Genomic DNA, 20,638 nt, shown 5'->3' on the forward strand with positions numbered 1-20,638 from the left:
CTGGTTTACTCCAGCCCTTGCCTGTGCCCACACGACCCTGGTCCCACGTCTCCTTGGACTTTGTAACTGGCCTCCCACCATCAGGTGGGATGACTGTCATTCTCACTGTGGTTGACCGGTTTAGCAAGATGGCACACTTCATTCCCCTCCCTAAACTGCCATCTGCCAGAGAGACTGCCCAGGCTGTTCTTGATCATGTCTTCCGTCTACACGGGCTGCCCAGGGATGTTGTCTCTGACCGAGGCCCGCAATTTACCTCTACATTCTGGAAGGAGTTCTGCCGTCTTCTAGGGGCCACAGTGAGTCTCACCTCTGGGTTCCACCCCCAGTCCAATGGTCAATCCGAGCGGGCAAACCAGGAGCTGGAGAAGGCGCTGCGGTGCATGGTTTCTCGCAAACCCCAGGCTTGGGCACAACAACTGATGTGGATAGAGTATGCTCACAACTCCCTCACCTGCTCTGCCACTGGTATGTCACCTTTCCAGTGTGTGTATGGCTACCAGCCCCCCCTGTTCCCCAGCCAGGAAGGAGATGTGTCCTGCCCGTCTGCCCTCGCCTATGCCCACCGTTGCCGTCGTACCTGGTCACAAGCTCGTGCCACGCTACTCAAGTCAGCTGTCAGCTATGCCACTGGGGCTAACCGCCGAAGATCGCCGGCACCCGCCTACCGTGTTGGCCAGAAGGTGTGGCTGTCAGCCAAGGATCTCCCACTGCGGGTGGAATCGCGTAAACTGGCACCTCGATTCCTCGGCCCGTTCCCTATCCAGAGGGTCATCAGCCCAACCGCAGTCCGGCTCCAGTTGCCAACCTCCATGAGGGTGCACCCTACTTTCCATGTTTCGAAAGTCAAGCCGACGCATGAAAGCCCGCTGGTCCCCGTGCCGCTTCCTCCTCCTCCTCCTCGCCTCGTTGACGGTGGGCTGGTGTACACCGTTCGACGCCTGCTTCGGTCCAGACGGCGAGGTAGGGGCCTCCAGTATCTCGTCGACTGGGAGGGCTATGGACCTGAGGAGAGAACCTGGGTGCCAGCCAGTCGGATTGTGGACCGGACACTCATCGCCGACTTCCACCGTCTGCATCCTGATCAACCTGCAATCCGTAGGGGCCGCCCCAGAAGGGTCCCTAACTGTCCTGCCCGCCCGGCTTCCTGTCATGTGCCTGACCCTGACCCTGTCTCGGTACCTGTCCCGTCTTCTGTCCACGACCCTCCAGCTCCCTCCGAGGATGAGGATGTTCACTCGGACCGCTCGGAGGAATTCTAGCCCTCCACCGGCTCCCCTCCGCCCTCCCGACGTGGTGTCACTCTTGGGGACTTCTGGGGCCGTCCCTTAGGGGGGGGGTTCTGTCATGAGCTCTCTCTCTGCCTGGTAACACGTGCTGATTGAAGTCTGATGACCTCCACCTGTTCCTGCTCTGCTCTGCCTCACCCTCGTTACCTACCAGCTGCACTGCATTCACCACTCATCATGCCCTCTATATAAAGCCTTGCTTTTCAGTCCACACTTGTCAGATCGTCTGCAACCAGCACCAGTTACCTGCCTGTTTATTGAAAACGCCTCTGACTCTTTGCCTGTGATCCCGGACCCGCTCGACTACTTCTGTGTTCTCCAGCCCCGGTAATCTTGACCTGCCTTCCGTCCCTCTTCTACGAATACCGCCTAGTCCTTGACTGTACTGCTGCTTCGTTTCAATTGCTGTTGTGTGTGTGTTTCCCCCAGGACTTCCCGGATCATCCAGCTCCTGCCTTCGCTGTTCGGCTACTGGGGGAACACACACACGCAGACTCTTGGAACTCCTGTACCCCCCCTGGAACCCCTGAAACCCCCAACCCTTAAATAAACTTTTGAACGTGACGCAATTGTGGTCCTCGTCCTGTTTGGTGTCTGACAGTTACTTAATTTGTGCATTAACAATAACGTTTCAGACTACTGTTACTTAATTTGTGCATTGACAATAAAGTAGCCTATTACATGAACTAAAGATGACTAAAATCTTATGTAGAAGAAGAAACATTCACAATAAATCCATCCATCCAAAAATGACCTTTGTTTTTGATAGCTGTTGAAAACGGCATGGAACTGACAGAGATGTTTTTGTTTATACATACATAAAAAATAAATAAATAAATAAATCACATTATGCTGATACCTTTTGCTTTTCCCAAATACAATGTAGCCTACAGGTGTAAGTGACCTTTCATCAATCCAGTTGCAATTGATGAACTGTGATGAACTGCCCTACTTGTGATTGTTTAGAGATTTTAAAGGTTTTATAACAATGCTACATCTTCTTTGGCTTTTCTACAATCTATTCACCTTTTCAGCACCAGTAGGCTACTTTCTGTCACACACACACTCAGGCATGCCAAACAAGCATACACAAAAGTTTCAAGAGTGGGGGATGGAGTAAAATATGGAGACAAATTGAAGTGTGATTTATTTTCGCGGAACGGATGTACAGGACTGAGCGGCGGTCATATTTTGTACCGCTATGCGGTACATCTAGTTAACTACATGTTTTTGCGTTAGTATGTTTCTCAATAAGGAATTTTCACTTTTACATCAACTTACGTCCATTTTTCTATTACTTGAGTATAGATATTCAGTAATCTACCCACCACTGCCTAAATGAATGAGATTAAATGAGATGGCCCTGGGTGAAAGAGACTAGTGTATGGTTGGACCAATGGGACATCGGAGTAATGGGCTTTGTGTTGTTGGACTAACAGGCTGTCGGACCAATGGAGTGGGGCATTTGTGGAGCTATCTAGTCGTCGGAATTATGGGGAGTCGGAACAATGACATAACTGGAGGCGCTGTGATCAATGGTGAATGTGTGCCCTTTGAAAGGCAGGCTGATTTAGCACCTGTAGTATTTGGCTACGCTGCTTAGCGTCTGGTGGTGTGCCCAGAGTCTGGAGTAACAGGCCGCCTTCTGTCTCCTCATAACGTTAGTCTCATCACAGACAGCAAACAGCGACCTGACCTCTTCTCTGTTCAATTTATTCAATTTCATTCGGCCATGTGGGAGACCAGCTGCACAGTCGGACACATCCAGCTCATGTAATAGACTCAAAGCACAAACTCTGCCTTGTGAGCTTGTTATGATGGCTACCTACATATGAAGAGCCCTTCTTCAAAACACCATTTTTGAGATCATTAATAAGTCATGTTCTTTAATTGTGTATTTCAGGTAATAAATAAATAAAAGTGCAGTTGTATTGTTTTGATTGAGTAAGGTTATTGATAAATCAAATAACAATTAACCAATTACAGCTCCATTGAAATTACTTGGAAAACAAAATAAAACAAATATATATTGAAAATGAAAGATAGAGTGTTTTGGAGAAGAGCTCTTCATATATAACCGCACTGCCGTAGCAAACTGCAAAGTTGTCGGGAAGCTAACTGGCTAGCTGTTTACTTATCAAACAAAAACAGTGTTTTTTTTGGACAATTGTTTTCAACCAACTTGGTCAGAAGTTTGATGAAGTCACGGGCGTGGAATAGCACAAAGCTTTAAGACCTTTACAATTAGCTTCAACACGTCATAATTTGTATCTGCTTAAATGCTCACAGGTTGGAGCTCCTTGTCAGACGCGTTGCTGCAATTAGTATGCATAGCCCTGGCTGGGGTGTAATGAGTCTGTATTAAGCTGCCTTGGGGCTGACAGGACACAGTGACCTGATTGCCGAGCTTCTCCGTTCACATCAGTTGCACAGATGAGGGGGAGCGACAGAAAGGAAGTGCAGGGCAGCCAGAACGAATATGATAGACTCATAAATCTCACTGCAACATGACACTGAGAATTTGAAAGCCATAGAAATGTCTGCATTTTTGGTCACACAAATGTGTTTCGAAAGAAGCACGAGCTGTTATGTTGAGGTTCAACAGATAAGAGGTACTGTATGCCTTAAAAGCACTCTCTGCATTCCTAACACTCTGCAGCTAAGAGGAAGGACTCTGTGTAAAATGTGCCACTGTGTTGGCATGCTACGCACCAGGGGCAAAGGGTCTGGAGGAACGCACCAGTCTGACCGTCTGTCTGTCTGGGGCTACAAGCGCAAATTGAACATAGTGACCTGTCGGCACTGCATGCAGCTTCGCAATTTCCAACAGTTGTGACTCAGAATGGCCGAAAAGAGGAAACAAAATTATATAGAAGTGGAGGCAAAATTTTACTTGGGCATAAACGTTTTCGAGCTTTGTGTAAATTGCTTCATTAACGATTAAAATAGAAGCATACGGTAATGGCAGTTCTTAGGCCAAAGAATATTATTATTCCTGCTGAGCGTTGTGATGCTGAGTGCATGCCTGGTGAGTATAATGATCCTGGCGTTGACGCCTGGTGGCAAGTCGAGCCAGCGGAGCGAAGCGCATCCCTGGTCCCTGACAGGACTCCCTGCGGTCAGCCGCTGTCACCTGCTGTCACTGGCGGAGTGTCCCTCTCTCTGGCATCGCTGCTGATTGGTCGTCCCCAGGGATGTGTGTGTGTGGGGGGGGGGGGGGGCAGAAAGGGGAATTAGGATCTCAGCCACATGTGCCCACACCTGCCCAGGCAGTTCCCCAAGAGGGGCGCTCACACCTCCTCCACTCTACTCACACCTCCACTCACACCTGCAGTGCTCTCACCTCCATTCACACCAGGGATGCAAACTACCTCAACTTACCTTCTTGATTGGACTTGGTTCAACTTACAGAGCTTGACACAAGAAACGAAATTAATTTGAAAGTAAAACAAATCCCAGATACCTGGCCAACTCATGACGACAACAGGTGCGTTTAGCGATCGATTTCACGACCACATATACAGTTAACATGAATTGAATTTAAAAGTACTACAAAATCCCAGATGCCTCGCTGCCTGTGGAAGTGCTAAAGTGGTGCATAGTGTTGCTGTGAGAGGCTTTCTGTGGGCAGCTCCTGATGGCACTCAGACTTGGGAGGCCTCTGGTGTCGGCTAATAACCCAAGGGCACATGTAGTTATCTTAATGCCTGTGTGTGTGCTTGTGTGTGTGTGTGTGTGTGTACATGTATGTGTGCTTGTGTAAGAGTATGTGTCTGCTTCTCTGTCTGCACTGGTGTGTGTGTGTGTATTTCTGTGTGTAATGTTACCTAAAGGGGTGTTTGGTGCTTCACCCCTGTGGGTCCACTCTGACAGTAGTTATATCCTGATGTGTGTGTCACTGTGCGGGACATAAGGTCTCTTAGCCTGAGAGAGGGAGGGAAGTATGTGTGTGTGTGTGTGTAAATGTTACTGAAATTGCTGCTTGGTGCTTCCGTTGGTCTACTCTGACAGTAGTTATATCCTGATGTGTGTGTCACTGTGCAGGACAGAAGGTGTGTGCATGTGTGTGTGTGGGCATCATCATTACGTTCAAGAGGCTTGGGTCAGCTGCTGTGGAGGTAAACAGGTCTGTAGAAGATAAGCGCTGGAGGAGGATACAGGAGGAGTGTCCGGATAATCCCCACATTAGCAGGAAAGGTCAACCACCGAGCAGGGCTTATTACGGTCCCCTACAGGACAGGGATTGCTCTAATAGCACACGCTGCGCTCTCTGTGACATTTGATTTGTCCAAAACTAAATAACAGTTTGTGCCCAAAGGGGTAAAATATGGTCAGGAAATGGTATGGGTGACAGGAAGTGAATTCAGGGGATTGTTAGACATTAATAGCCCAGAATGGCCTCGGAGGTCCTGCAGCCTCCAGCTGATCATTTCTACAAACCAGAAACCTCTGTGCATCAGTTTAGCAGACTGTGTGTGTTAGAGAGAGAGTTTCCTTATATGTTTATTGGAGGGGCAGGTGTGTATAGCATTTGTCTGTATAGTGTGTCTCTGTTTGTATCGGAGTGAATGTGTGCCTATGTATCAGAGAGGGGAAGGGTGTTATGTCTGTATATAGTGTGTCTGTCAGTATGCGTGTTTGTGTGTAAAGGATTTATCCCCTTGTTCTTAATATGTTCTGTCTACGGTCCCTACCTCAATGTAGACCCTGTGAAAGCTGACTTACTGGACAGCACCTGAGATGAGCCCTCTGTGAGAGCTTAGTGGCTGACCGGGGACTGAGCTGGGAAATGGGATACCGGGAACAGTCTGGGGATTCAGCGGAGAGGGAACATCCTCTTCTCTACCAGACGTGCATAGAATGTGTGTGTGTGTGTGTGTGTGTGTGTATGCTCACACATTTGGCTGTGTGTGTGAGAGAGAGAGAGAGAGAGAGAGAGAGAGAGAGAGAGAGAGAGAGAGAGAGAGTATCCTTGTATGTAATAGTATCGGTGTAAGCATCTGTGTCTGTGCACTTGTGTTTGTGTGTGTGTGTGTGAGAGAGTGTGTGTGTGTATGCTTGTTATGATAGTATCAGTATAAGCCTCTGGGTCCGCCGCTATGTATTAACCTCATAGTTGAAGAAAATGTGCAAAATCAATGTATAAACCTTGGTAAATAGGCGGGAAATTACAGTATTTATGTTGCATGCATTTTCATGGAAGATGTGGACTTACATATACAGTTTAGTCCAATGTTATTCATACCCATTCCATATTTTCATTTATAGTGCATTTTTTATTTGACCTGAAAATGAGATGAAAGGCATGGCATGGTTAAGAATTATAACAGGCTTAATCGTATGTGCACGAGTCATCTATGTGTAACTGTTTGAGTGTATGTGTGTGTGTGTTTGTCAATGTGTGTGTATATGTTATAGCGTGCATTCACATGGAAGATGGCAGGCTTGCGTGAAAAAGTTAAGACCCAAACATACATTCAGCTTAATGAGCTACTTGGCATTCTGGCTGAGGCACTTGGATCTGCTTCGGAGTCTTTGATTCTTGACACTCGAGCGGCTGTCACAGAGTCCCTCCTTCAAACGTAAGCCGACCTCATCGAAACATGTTTAATGTATGAGCGGGAAAAGGTGAATTTCCTCTTCCCCTGGCCGCCATGGTGTCTCATCTCTTTGAGGAGAGTCGTTGAAGGGAAAGGTCATTTCCTGTATCACTCTCTGGTCTTGTCTTGTCTTGCAGCTCAACTTCATGCTGTTTGTCAACATTGTGCGCGTCTTGGCAACGAAGATCCGCGAGACCAACGCCGGCCGCTACGACACCCGAAAGCAGTACAGGTGAGTGTGGTAGCTTGTTTTCCATCAAGGGCAGCGGCAACAAGGTCACTGCAGGACCTGTTTAGGTAGGTCTGGCATTGCCTCGCTATAAATCACCTTTATTTACCTGCAAATGACTTTTTTCCCTCTAAAATCTAAAAGTCTAAAATAAGGCCGTGTATAAAAATGGATATGGACGGTGCAGTGGAGTGTGTGGGTGGGCATGGCAGACGGGGTGCGTTGTTCTCCAGAGAAGATGAAACACATCCATTTGATTGTGAAATTCACACTAAACACTCCTTTCCTCCTCAGCCCGTCAGTGTCTGTGACTAAGCTGGCCTGGGTGAAAGTTTTGGTGGGAATTGTTAGAAGTATGGCTGACCCAGATGCATTGTTTGGACACGCTTCCTCTCCCACTCTTTATTTTCTTCTCTACTTATCTTTCTGTCATTCTCTCTCTCTCTCGCACACAAACACACACACACACCAGTGATTACCACTTGTTTGGGAGTGGGACCTGCCATTTGTGTCATCTCCTCCAGGAGGGCCTCTCTCTGGTGTATGTGTGTGTGTGTGTGTGTGTGTGTGTGTGTGTGTGTGTGTGTGTGTGTGTGTGTGTGTGTGTGTGTGTGTGTGTGTGATGATGTTTGGAGCAGACAGTCGAGCGCACATTTCCAGTTCAGCTCAGGGACATCATCACTTACGGCTCTGTGGAGCCACAGGCACCCGTTCCCTCGCAAATGATGTTTGGAAACACATGGAGATGAGAATGTATGAGGGGAGGAGGAGGGGGGGGGGGGCACTGGGGGTGTCATACATGGTGCAGAGAGAATGTTTTTTTCCCATTTTACAGCCTGTCAAAATAAAAGTGCATCCTCAGGGATGGGGTTTCAGATGGTGGCGATATTCAGGTGACGGGCCCCCATCAAGAGCAAGCCCTGCAGCGCTGCCTGTGCCTGCCCCCCCCCCCCACACACACACACCTTCCCACACACATACAGCTAAGCATTCATTAGCCACCAAGAGAGCCTTCTCTCCTCGGAGGGTGACAAGAACCTCCACTGACTCCCCCTCCCTCTCAGAAAGAAGTCTTTTCAGTGCACCCACCCACCCCCCTCCCCCAATTCGTCCTTGTTGGATTCAATTGCAGTTTCAATTCAGTTTCCATTCACTGTATAGGGAAAGGGCTTTAAAATGTTCTAGGGTAATAGAGGCAGACAGAGTATAACTTCCGTCAGCAATAAAAATGCACTTTTTGGCTTTCATGTTGAACAAATGGACTCCCTATCTGTAACCGACTCTGTGTTCATGAATGGTTTGTATAAGCGTAGCAGCACCCAGATGAAAAGGTTGTTTTTGTTGTTGCTGTTTTTTCGCCCATTTCCTTTTAATCTCCCAGAGTTTGTGATGGGTTCAGTTCGGTTTCTAGCAAGTAGTTTTTCCCCACACATAACGACAGCCAAGTCTTTGCTGATTGTGCTGCTGGAGTTAACCGTTCAATATTTTCTTTTTTTAATTTCCCAGAATGCATTGTGGATTACATGTTTTAAGTGGGCTGTTTGTGTTTCCTCCTCCAACAGGAAGCTGGCCAAGTCAACACTGGTGTTGGTGCTGGTGTTCGGCGTACACTACATTGTGTTCGTTGGGATGCCTCATACAGGAAAAGGGGTCGGATGGGAGGTCAGGATGTACTTCGAGCTGTTCTTCAACTCATTTCAGGTGTTCCTCCTCTCTTCCTGTCCTCCTTTTTCCCTTTCTTCTCTTCCTCCTCATTCTCTTCTCTCATCTTCTTGGCTTGAGCCACTCGTCCCCTTGGGATGGTGACTTTTGTGACACATTCCCTTGGGACACCAGAATATGTGGTAGAGAGAGGAGGATTAGGCTATGACAATCAATGAATCCACTAATCAATCGACCAGGCAATTCCTTAATGAAATTATGAAATGGGTAGTAGACAAAGCAGTGACATCAATGAAGATGAAAGACGATGAAATTACAGATGCAGTCTGTATCCGGCCTGAGGTCATTTCCTGATCCCCCCCCGTCTCTCTCACACGTCTCCCTCTCCCGTTTGCTTCCAGTCTGTCTCTACTAGCCAATCCACAGACAAAATGCCTGCAAACATATATTTAATTAAAAAAAATCTTGCGGATTGCGGACTGCAGCTCACAACACAATGTAGGAATAGGACTGATCGATATGGCTAAAACAATGTATCGTGTTAAAATGATTCATATCAGTCAAGATCGATAGTTATTGATCATTTTTAACAACCTAGAAAAGGTTTAATTTGGCATATAGCCAAAGTGGCTGGTAGTTTTCAGAACTTTGTTTGTATTTATCAAGTGCTGTCTTCAGGAGATACTATATGATACTATATTTTAAGGCTATGATTTAATTGTTATAAAATTTGCGAACAAGTGCTTGTTGAACCTTAACATTTTAATTATCAGACTAAAACAATAATCCGAATGGTTTTATGTGGGATGGAGTCGTGATATCAGGAACTCTATTAAGACACAAAACTATGTAGAGAATGAATGAGTAGCCAACCCAACTTAAAAACATCAGCTGCCTGTAAATCCATTCTTGTGAGTTTAAAGCCATTATAGCTTAAGGCGGGGATGACATTGACCAGCGGTAAGTGGCAGGATTCCTGTTGTTCTAGTATGGTTCTGCAGCGGAGGCATAACGCTAGCGTTGAACAAGCTAAATGTCAAACTTGGTTCAACTTTCAAAGCGCAACGCGAGCGCATTCAATTGTCAGTTAAGGCAAACTGTTTGTGTTATCATAGGAACGATAGAACTTATTATGGTCTGAGTGTTGCATTACGCTTGCCGCTTGCCAATGTGATCCCCGCCTTAAGGTAAAAAGAATTACATTGTGATGCTTTACGTCAGATAAGAAAAACAGTGTGTGAGGTGAGGCCCGGGGAGTCTACTAACAGTGACGCCCTGTAAGGCCACCTGTGGAGGCAGCCGTGGGACAGCATCCTCATCAGTTTGTGCTGCTGTACACACACACACACACACACACAGTATCTCTGAGGTTTACAACGAGGTTGTCCTAATAGAGCTGAATGAATCACTATCTTCTTCTTCCTCTTCCTCCCTTACTCTCTCTGTGAAAGCTTTCAGCTCCAATTTAGCGCATACTGTAGTCAGAGGGAGCTGTGCTGTCTCTAATGCGTTAGGCCTCTCAAGCATGGAGATTTGGTTGCTGTGCAGGGAACATTTAACATACACATACACATGCACACACACACACATAACAAAAAAATATGAGACATTTGCATGAGGCTAAAAAACATTTTCTGCGCTGTATGCTTCTCATCATCTCTCATCTCCGAGCCCTCACTGCGTTCGGGGAAAGTGCCGAACTTTAAAGGTCACTTTGCCTCCCAGGATGCCTCTTCAACAAAGCACTTCATGTGAAATTTTACTTATTTATTTCATTATTTTTTTCTCTCTCCCCTTTTTCTCTCCTAAAAAAAGAAAAGAAAAAGTGACCGCTTTTGTCTTCCATGCGTTGCACTCACAGGTTATTTTTTTACTTTCCAGGGCTTCTTTGTGTCCATAATCTACTGCTACTGTAATGGCGAGGTGAGTAACCCAATACACCTGTCCATTATCAGACTCCCCTCCCATCCAGTCTATATTGTCCTGCGCCGGCTCCCATCCCATCACCGGAAAGGTACCTTTTGAGAAAAGTCATTGCGTGTGAATAGCCTGTTGAGTTAGAGAAGTGACTGGCTATAGAGTGCATCCCCACGGTAAATGTCACACGCCACCGGTGAACATTGGCTCGTCGTTATCGTAATACATCTGATGCAGTGTTATCAGGACGGGGGGTGTCAGGAGGGGTGTCACTGCTCCAGACACTCTCCTTAGACTCCCACCTCGACAGACATTCAGTGAATTAAATCAGACTCTTATGTATGGCCTTTCCCACCCACAGAGAGCTGGCTCTATTCAGTTAATTCCATTAGTTCACACTCCAGATCTTAAACCATTCAGAGCATTTTGACCAAAAAAATCAGTTCAGAACCTGAAAAGTTGATTTGGAACTGCCTGGCACCCAATAATTATTTTTTATATGAATCAGAGTGGGCATCATTCTTCTAGTCCAGTTATGCATGCAGAACCCTCTGTTGATGACACATCCTTAGTTCTGTTCAAAAGTGGTGGAAATGTGGGCTGGTTGACTAAAGAATTTGGAACAGAATTGATTCCAGAAACATTTCTCTGTTGGTCGCCAATATTATATATTTAGTCCTAATAAGTTCAAATTGACGACCAAAAGTCCTGAACTGTGCGAACTGGCTCACAGCTAAGACGGCGCCCCCTGAGGGATGAGTGGGATTAGTCGTGTTGAAGGTCACAGAACTGGATAAAAGGCACAAGGCAAAAATAATAAAGCGATGTGGGAAGATAAAAGAGTGAGGAGGAGGCGAGAGCCGTCAGAGACCAGCCTGAAGATGGATTCAGTTAGGGTGAGAAAATAAAGAGTTCCAAAAGAAAAACAGCTGCGCTAAAGGGACTCAAGGTTATAAAAATGCTTCTATATATAAAATAATAATAATAAAAGGGCTCCTCTATTGGTCCAGGGGTAAAAGAGTGCTTCTGAATGATTCCAATAGGTGAGAAACTAAACTAGGGTAACTCAAGCACGTCGGAGAGCGGCAGCAGTTGTCACCAACCCTCCTTGAAAATTTTATGTCTGAAAATCTCAGCCTCAAGGCATCTGCTAAGCACTCTGTAAGGTAAACTCCTAAAAGAAACAGCATCCCACACACAAGCTTCTGTGTTTGTTTATATTGCTGTTCCCAAACACATAAACAATAACAATATTCACAGTATAATGTGTCACCTCTCTTTTATAGCTTTATCAGGGCTCAGACTGTGGAACACTGTATCATTTAGTAACACATTTTGGGCTTTCTTTGGGGATAATGAATGACAGGATTACTGCTGTTTATGCAGAATGTTGTAAAAGCATGAACAAGCTTATGGTAGAATTTGTTTAGAACAGGAAAACACAATCTCAGCATAAACAAGGACTCCTAAGCCACCTGGAGAAAAACCTGTTTGGAAAATAATTACTATTTGCCTCCATACTGAAAGGAACCAAGAAATGTCTAAGCTGTAGGGCTTTCGTTATAAATGTTAATTCAAGACCTTCCCTAATTGTAAGTTAAACAGAAGCTTGTAACCAAATCCTATGCATTATTTCTTTAGCGTGGTGGAGCTTGCATGCTTGAATTTGTGTGTGTGTGTGTGTGTGTGTGCTATAGGCAAAGCTTCAGGGCATGGTCATTTACCTGCCGGGTTTCTTTAGTTGGCTCTCGGCCAGCCTGAGGGTTTTTAGTTCGTTTGCTCCTGGTGTTCTGGCATGTTTCACACACACAGGTGACACACACGAGAGAGGTGTCTTAATCTGAAGTTTTTGCCAATTAGCTTGTTTACCAATCAGCTTGTTTACCAATCAGTTTTTTTACGATTCAGAAATGACACGTGAAGCTTCACCTTATGACACATTTCAGACAACGCCGAAGTCAGAGGTTAGACTTCAGTTCCGACTTTAAAGTCAGACTAGATCACCTTGGCCTGGAACGCAATTTGGAGTCTTCCGAGTTACTACTAACAACTAGTAACTAACTATTGCTTCTGGAGTACAACTAGTAGCTAACTATTGCTTCTGGAGTGCAGGGGCGGCACCAAGGGGGCACTAGGAGGTGCTATAGCTCCCCCTGGATTAGCCATAGCACCCCTGTAGCACCCCCAAGAAAATAATGGAATATCTTATTTAAAAATATTTAATTATATTCTCTATATTTATTGTGTGATAACAGTAATATTTCAGCCATAAAAAAAGTAATCCATGAACAGTTTGTTTTAGACACAGAGCAATGACCATTCTGTCATTAACCTTTGACCCAAGTCGCAAGCGTGAACATTGAGTGCTTGAGTGCACAGTGTAATGTGGTGCTAGAGTGTAGAGTGTAGAGACAATGCATCGGTTTTTGATTTCTAAATGCCAGGGGTGTCTGATGTGGATGGACGTGGTCGACAAGGAAGTCAACCCTCCACCGCTGCTGAGGGTGCTAGCATCGGTGACATTAGCATGAACGTCCAGGATGGCTCAAGAAGACCAATCCTTAAGAAATATCCATCTCGCCTGTTTGGAGTCCAACTAAGGAGTTTTTGCATAAGCTGGATGGAACAGTATGCGTGGTTGAAATATAGTGTAAATAAGAATGCAGTTTTTTGCTATGCTTGCCGGCATTGTCTCAAAGGAGGGCATGGTTTTCATCAGGAGCCAGCATTCACCATCAATGGGTTCAGTAACTGGAGAAAATCATCTGGATCTGGTTGTTAATGGAGCTGCGGCAACGCGGCTCAACACGTGGGCCAGGAATCCAGGCAAGGGGACAGCAACAGGCGATGGTAGTGCATCGAGAGGCTTGCCAGCCTGTACTGAGAGGCTTGCCAGCCCTAAGCCCCAAACACCCAACATTCCTTGACAAACAATGCATTCTACCAATGGCTCGTCATTATGGGGACAGCGAGGAGAACTTGTCTGCAGAATTCCACCAGGTTCGCCAGCTACTCAAAAGGAAGGAAGAGCAGGGACATACCGTAAACAGCACCCAGGAGTTCTTATCCCTTATGCGGCCTTACAAAGACGCCTTTGTGGACCTATACAAGTTGATCTCCATATGACCCTGTCTGTCACATCAGCAAGCTGTGAGCCCAGTTTTTACTGGCCTACCATCGCCTGTTGCTGTCCCCTTGCCTGGATTCCTGGCCCGCGCAGCCTAGCGACCCACTACTTGCCCTATGACAACTCCTAATCCCTATGGACAATTCATTCCCTACACTGGACTATTTGAACTTAACACTAAATAGGATTCATGCATTTTCATACTGGTTATGTAACCATCCTACCTCTTTGTAACATATACCTCAGGTGGCTTTAAACACCATGTTCTATTCTCGACAACTAACTAACCTATTAATTTATCTTGTATACAGACCTTACTGCCCAGGGGGGTATTCCAGAAAGCAGGTTTACTGGCTTAACTGGGTATGTTAACCCAGAGTTAGCGGTAAACCTGGGATTTCAGTTCCAGAAAGCTCAAAAATGATCAGGCTATGTAAGTAACTATGGTAACATAGGCTCTGAACTGAACTAAGTATGTAAACCCAGAGTAAACGGTAAACCTGGGATTTCAGTTCCAGAAAGCTCAAAAATGATCAGGCTATGTAAGTAACTATGGTAACATAGGCTCTGAACTTAACCTGGTAGGGGGTAGGTTTTGTTCAGGTTATGTTCAATTATGTTCGGTTATTTCAGTGCATGTTCAATCAGGCCGCTATTTTTACACTTGTCACACAATGGCGTTTCATTTTGACGAAGGTCCGATTGACAAAGAAGCACAAAATCATGTAATATTCATCCGTGCAATTCACCGTGAGAGTGCGATAAGACCACGACATCACATGATAGCCTATCCATTCTTTTCTAAACGAGTTTTTCAAGAGCGCTAGAGTTTTTCAGCTGAATCCTAAATATAGGCTACTTGAAAAGCATTCTCCATCCCTACATTTCACATGGTGGATTAGAATAGAATAAAATAAATCTTTAATGTAGCTAGCCTACACCATAGTGGACATTTGTGTTTGGCTCACCAGACAGATGGACAAACAACATCTCAGACACATCGAAGATATAATTAAAAAAAGTACAGTACAAAAAAGGGGAAACATAGCCTATAGAAAATTAATAAATAAGTTTAAATATAGCTGTACAGCTCAGCCGGGTAGGCTATGCATGTTGTCACTAAGTTTGGTTAAGAATGCTGATGGCATTTGGGATAAAATATTTTTTTTAATAGGCTACACACGCTCTCCGACTGGGAGTTTTTGTAGTGTTGGAGACGCAGAGCATATCGGCAAGCTGTCGGTCGGTGCGTAAAGTTTGCCTTGCGCTAAAGCAGTTCCTGCGCAACTTCATTCGTTTTCCTGGACACAAACCCACGAGGATCATTAAAGCAACACCAGAGTTTTTTGTACCTTAAAATAATGTTTCCAAAACCGTTTCAGTGGTTAATCAACTCGTAACAGGGTGAACGGCACTTCGCGGCCCTCTATCGGCTATAACCGCACTATGTAAGTTTGCCAGATCGGGTAGCGGTTCTGTAGTTCGATGGAATGAGACATAAGAAACTACAAAATTTACTTGCATCTGATGTCGCAATACATCGTACTTTCATAAAATCATGCAACATATTCTATTCATAGACATCGTTATTTGCAAAGCCAGTGCTGGATAAACATTAGCATGCGTGCGACAGAGGAAAAGTTATTTGGTGTTGCTTTAAAGTGTAGTTTCACCAACTGGCAGGTCAGCATCACTTATTAAATTTTCCAAATGTGCACCGAAATGTGTCCAATAGGCTACCCATGCCTTCCGACATTCACCCTTCCGATGATGGAGCGCAAAAGTTTAACTTGGCCCACAGCTGCAGAACCCGCGTTAAAATAGAAAATTATATTTGGGATTCTCAAAGAATTCTATGGCCCACTCAATCTGTGACAGGCTAGTTTAAGAAAGCATCATTCAAAGCAGTCAATAGGCCTACAATACGTGATGTCCAGTGAATTATTTAATTGTGCTTTTGACATTAAATAGGCTATCTTAAAGAAGCCCTATGCAGGTCTGGTTATTCCTTCGCTGTTTCTGGGTTTTCGCCTGATTTGGGCTTGCATTTTTCACGACATAGCTCCCCTGCAGCTTCGGTAGCAAGTGACTGCTACGCTAAACCCCCACTAGCTAGCGAGCTAGCCATCAATAAACCAAGCTAAACACATAGGGCTCACAATAAAATGGTCGAGCAAACACATTGTTCAAGAGACTATCAAATCACATTACAAAAACGAAGTTCACCCAAGGGTAGGCTACTTACAATTTCAACAGCCAAGTCACAGTCCGTTTTGCAGTCTTCTTAGAAACTACAATCTGACTACATTTTCGAGTATTTCCGCCGAGTTACATCCGGATGTGTTCGGACCGCGACCAGAAAGTTGCATATTCGTTTTTTTCTATGGAGAAGCACTAGGGGGAGACGAAGCACCCACCAAACAACCCAAAAAGTGTTGTAGAACCATTACAACGACTCTCAACCTGCATAATTAAGGTCATTTTTGCTAAAATTGTTGCATAGGGCCTCTTTAAACATACGCATTTACACGGTCAGTTAGGCTATTCTCTGCCAAGCAAGGTCTCGGACGCAGGCGCTTAAGTATTGCTTTTTTTTTGTTATTACAGTTCTCTCCTCGTAAGCCTCGATTACTCCGCCTCTGAAAAATACAGTGCTCTTCCTTTCGCCGGTTTCACTCATGGTTTCGACTCTCAATAGATGATGCCTTTATAAGTTCGCCGTGAACGCGCACAACTCTAGGTTATCTAACACAGGGTTGATTGAACTAACTGGTAATCAGTGTTTTGGAACCGTCAGCTCGCGTTTAGTCGCCACAGGTTCAGACAACCTAGAGGTTAAGTTTTATCTCCGTGTTTGTTAAACCTCCTTTCTGGAATACCCCTCTGGGTTCTCTCTGAATGTTTAACACTCTGTAAAGCGCTATGAGACGTGTAATGTTTTGGCGCTCTATAAGTGAAATTAAATTGAAAATCCCTATTTGATTTTGCCCTGACTGCTGTTTTTTTTGGCCAATTCCGTTCATGTTTTTTTTTTTCTGTGACATTTTTCTTGTTAGCCAGCTACACCTAGTCAGCTGGCTATTAGGCTGGGATTTTGGTTTTGCTGATGGCCTCGCGGGGCTGGGGGGGGGGGGGGGGGTAGTAGAGAACCACATGACCCTCATTTCATAGCACCCTCAGTAAAAAGCCGAGCTTCCCCATACCACCGGCAGTAAAAAATCTCTGGCCCCGCCACTGCTGGAGTGCATGCAGCATTAGTTATTTGTTGTTTTAAACCCCCAACGTTGCCTTCCAGACAGCGCTGCATGTGAAGATGTTTTTCACGGGTATCACTAAAGGTGTGAAAACGGTAAGAAAAAATATGTCTGTCTGTTATCCAAATTTCAGAGGTGGATAAACTGAGTTTATTTGCGTTTAGCCTCCACTACATCCCTGAACCTAAGGGATTTACATTTTCATTAAAGCAGTTATTTTAGAGTGCATTATACCTTTGGTCGGCAAGAATGGGCTTGAGGAAGCTTTGGTGTTGAAGATTAGAAGTTGTTGTTATGTCACTTTTCAAGTGCAGGCCTTTCAGGAGAAATCAGATTTCATCCGCTCAATGTGAGTCACTCAGCAGCAGCTCAACCTAAGCAGGGGTGTAGGCCTAGTGGTAATTCTGCGATCACGGTAAGGTGGACTGCAGTAGCGGATTTAAAAAAAAGGCATTCAGAACATGTTTGGTCAACAGCCACAAGCGTACATGGAAGCTCATGCCATTAACGTCTATAAAAACAATATATTTATGGAATAACTATTTCAATTTTTATTTTTAATTTAATATCATTTATAGAGCGGCAAAACATTGCACATGTCTCATGGTGCTTTACAGAGTGTCAAACAATCAGAGAAGGCCATGAGTAACAGGGACAAGGAAAAACTCCCTAGAATTGGAGATACATGTAGGAAGAAACCTCGAGCAGATCCACGACTCAAGGGCCTGACCCATCTGCCTAGGGTCAGTACAGAACAATAAGGTCTGTTTATATGATAAATGAATAAGTTAGTTAGGTGTAGAGAACATGTGTTTAAAGCCACCTGAGATGTATGTTACAAACAGGTGGGATGGTTACATATCCAGTATAATAATGTATACATTTTATTTAGTGGGTCGTTGCGCAGGCCAGGAATCCGGGCAGAGGGACAGCAATAGGCGATGATGATAGGGCAGTTGTAGGGATGGGACTGAGATGAGGGCCAAACACAAGGATGGCTGGTGACTGGTATACCTCACAAGTGAGGTAAGGGGGAAGAGAGAGGGATATAGAACGGGTTAGTATTACTATAAATCAAAATGGTTAATATCAATAAGTATATCATTGGTACTATATAGTGTTATACCATAGTGAGAATGGGCAGAGTGAGAGTTGAGAGAGGGAAGGGGAGAGGAGGGGTTGTACGGCATGACACATGAAAAGTCCCTGACAGCACTATGCCATAGCAGCATAACTAAGGCATGGTGAAGGGTAGTCAACACCAGCGCAGGTATGGTCAGTGACCACCATCGCACGCATGACTGGGGTGCCAGTCACACAAGGACACAGCAGGGTGGTCCATTGAAGTTCCACACTGCACCATACCTAACTATGGGAGGCACTAAAGAAGTATGTTCTTTAGTCTAAAAATAGGGATTTAGACTTGAAAAAATAGACTTAAAAATAGGGAGGGTGTCTGCTAATCAAATAGAGGGAGGGAGATTATTCCAGAGGAGGGGTGCACAGTAGCAAAAAGCTCTGGCTCCTATTGTGGTATTCTGTGATTGTAGTGGTCTAGGCGGGTTGTATGGGACTAGGAGATCTTTAAAGGAACCGTATGTAAGAAATGTATTTCAATTAATCATAAAATGGCCCCGGTATGTCACTAGACATTAAGAAATCGTGTTCATTTCAAATACTTATATCACTGACAACAGTAGTCCAGCCAGGATATTGTCATTTAAAAAGTGAAGTTGCAGCCCTCAACTGATGTTGTGTTTTATCATGTCATGTTGTGTTTTGGCCTGATGCCACCCTCTACCTATCTACTAATCACAAAGTCAGTAGTGTTTCGGCATCCGGGTTGGCAACCTCGAGTCAGGGGGAGGGGATAGATAGATAGATAGATACTTTATTGATCCCCAGGGGAAATTCAAGGTCTCAGCAGCATACAGACAACACATACACATTCTTTAACAGCAGAAAAAAGTAATTAAAGTATATAATATAAAAAACACAACTAAGCAATAAGGACAGTAGAAGATAAAGAATATACTAAATATACTAAAATACAAATTATACTAACACTTAATCTAAATCAATTCTAAAAACACTATCCACATAGTGGTGATTAATCAATCAGAGGCGCTTGCAATGACTGAGGCAGGGACTGAGCCTGTGATTCTCTGTGCATAGTAAGGTAAGGTAAGGTGCTCTGTGTGAATGAGTGTCATGGTGATAGTGGTCATGGTGATAGTGCAAATGAGTAAGTCCAACAGTGCAACAATGCAGAAATAAAGTCTATATATCTATATATTTAACTATTTTAAGAAAAGGTATAAGTGTGGCCACAGTTCGGCTGTGGCATGGAGGGAGGATTTATGCATATGTGCTAATGTGCTAATATAGCACGCAAACAGTGAGGCAGGATACACCACTCTACAGTAATTTGTAAGTGATTGCAGTATCAGTTTTGGCCACAATCTTGCATATGGTTCCTTTAATATATTCAGGTGCTTGGCCATTTATGGCTTTGTATGTTAGAAGTATTATTTTGAAGTCAATGCGAAAGATGCTAGGATGGGGGAAATAAACTAGACAGGTACCTCAGATTAGCATTTCTGTTTATTGTTAAACTGCAATTATCTGCAGCCAGCGGAGGGCATTTATAGCCTACAATGCACCCGGACAATATTGTGCGTCTGCCCTCCACCTTCATCAAACATGTTCTGAATGCCTTTTTTAAAAACCCGCTACCGCATGGAGCAGTCCACCCCACCGTGGTCACAGAACTGATACTCTTATTTTACCTCTACATCCCCTGCCTAGGTTGAGTTGCCGCTGAGTGCCTCTAATTGAGCAGGCGAAATATAATTTCTCCAGACAGGCCTGGACTTGAAAAGTGACATAGCAACAGGAGGGGGTTTACCCTTTATTACGACATCCCGTTATTACGACAACCCTCTATTTAGACATGCCCCTACTTTTTAGTTTTCTTGCCATGAATCGTCTGAGCTGTGATGAAATCGTGGGTTGTTTAAAGTTGGGACGATTACTGTAGGCCTATACTGCCCATATTGGAATAAAAAAAATAAAGGCCCACCCTAGGCCTACTTCGCATAAGTCCACTCTGTTGAAAAATACTGGCTACGCCACTGTTAATGACCTCGTGTCGGAATGGCAGGACGTTTGAAAAAAAGGTCAAGTGTCGCTACTCCGACAATGGAAAAAAAAAAATGTTGCAGTAGTGGGACGCTTGAAAATTAATGTTAATGCCGACAATTAGACGCCAATGTCTAAGTAGCGGCATGTCGGAATAGCAGCATGTAACCCAACAGGAGATAAAGAAAATGGTCAATGTCATTCTCTGCTTATTCACCCATATCAACCAAATTGCCAATTGTTTTTTCCACACTTCAGGGGCAAAAATACGAAACAACTTCCAGTCAACAACATCTTCAACACCAAAGCATCTTCAACACCAAAGCACCCTCAAGCCCAAGCTTGCCAACCAAAGGCGTAATGCACTCTAAAATAACTAAAAAAGGCAATCCCTTAGCAGCATAGCGTTTCATAAACCA

General features: G+C 44.6%; 1 protein-coding gene across 1 annotated transcript in view; it reads left to right on the forward strand.

The window, feature by feature from the left end:
- The window catches only part of pth2rb (parathyroid hormone 2 receptor b), a 56,171-nt gene that overhangs the window by 28,630 nt on the left and 6,903 nt on the right, over nt 1-20,638 (forward strand). The window contains exons 10-12 of the mRNA XM_042081399.1: nt 7,027-7,121; nt 8,681-8,819; nt 10,662-10,703. Coding sequence (XP_041937333.1) covers nt 7,027-7,121; nt 8,681-8,819; nt 10,662-10,703 — 276 coding nt within the window. The remainder of the gene's footprint in view (nt 1-7,026; nt 7,122-8,680; nt 8,820-10,661; nt 10,704-20,638) is intronic.

Source organism: Alosa sapidissima, chromosome 23, assembly GCF_018492685.1.
Source record: "Alosa sapidissima isolate fAloSap1 chromosome 23, fAloSap1.pri, whole genome shotgun sequence".
NCBI classification, from domain to species: Eukaryota; Metazoa; Chordata; class Actinopteri; order Clupeiformes; family Clupeidae; genus Alosa; species Alosa sapidissima.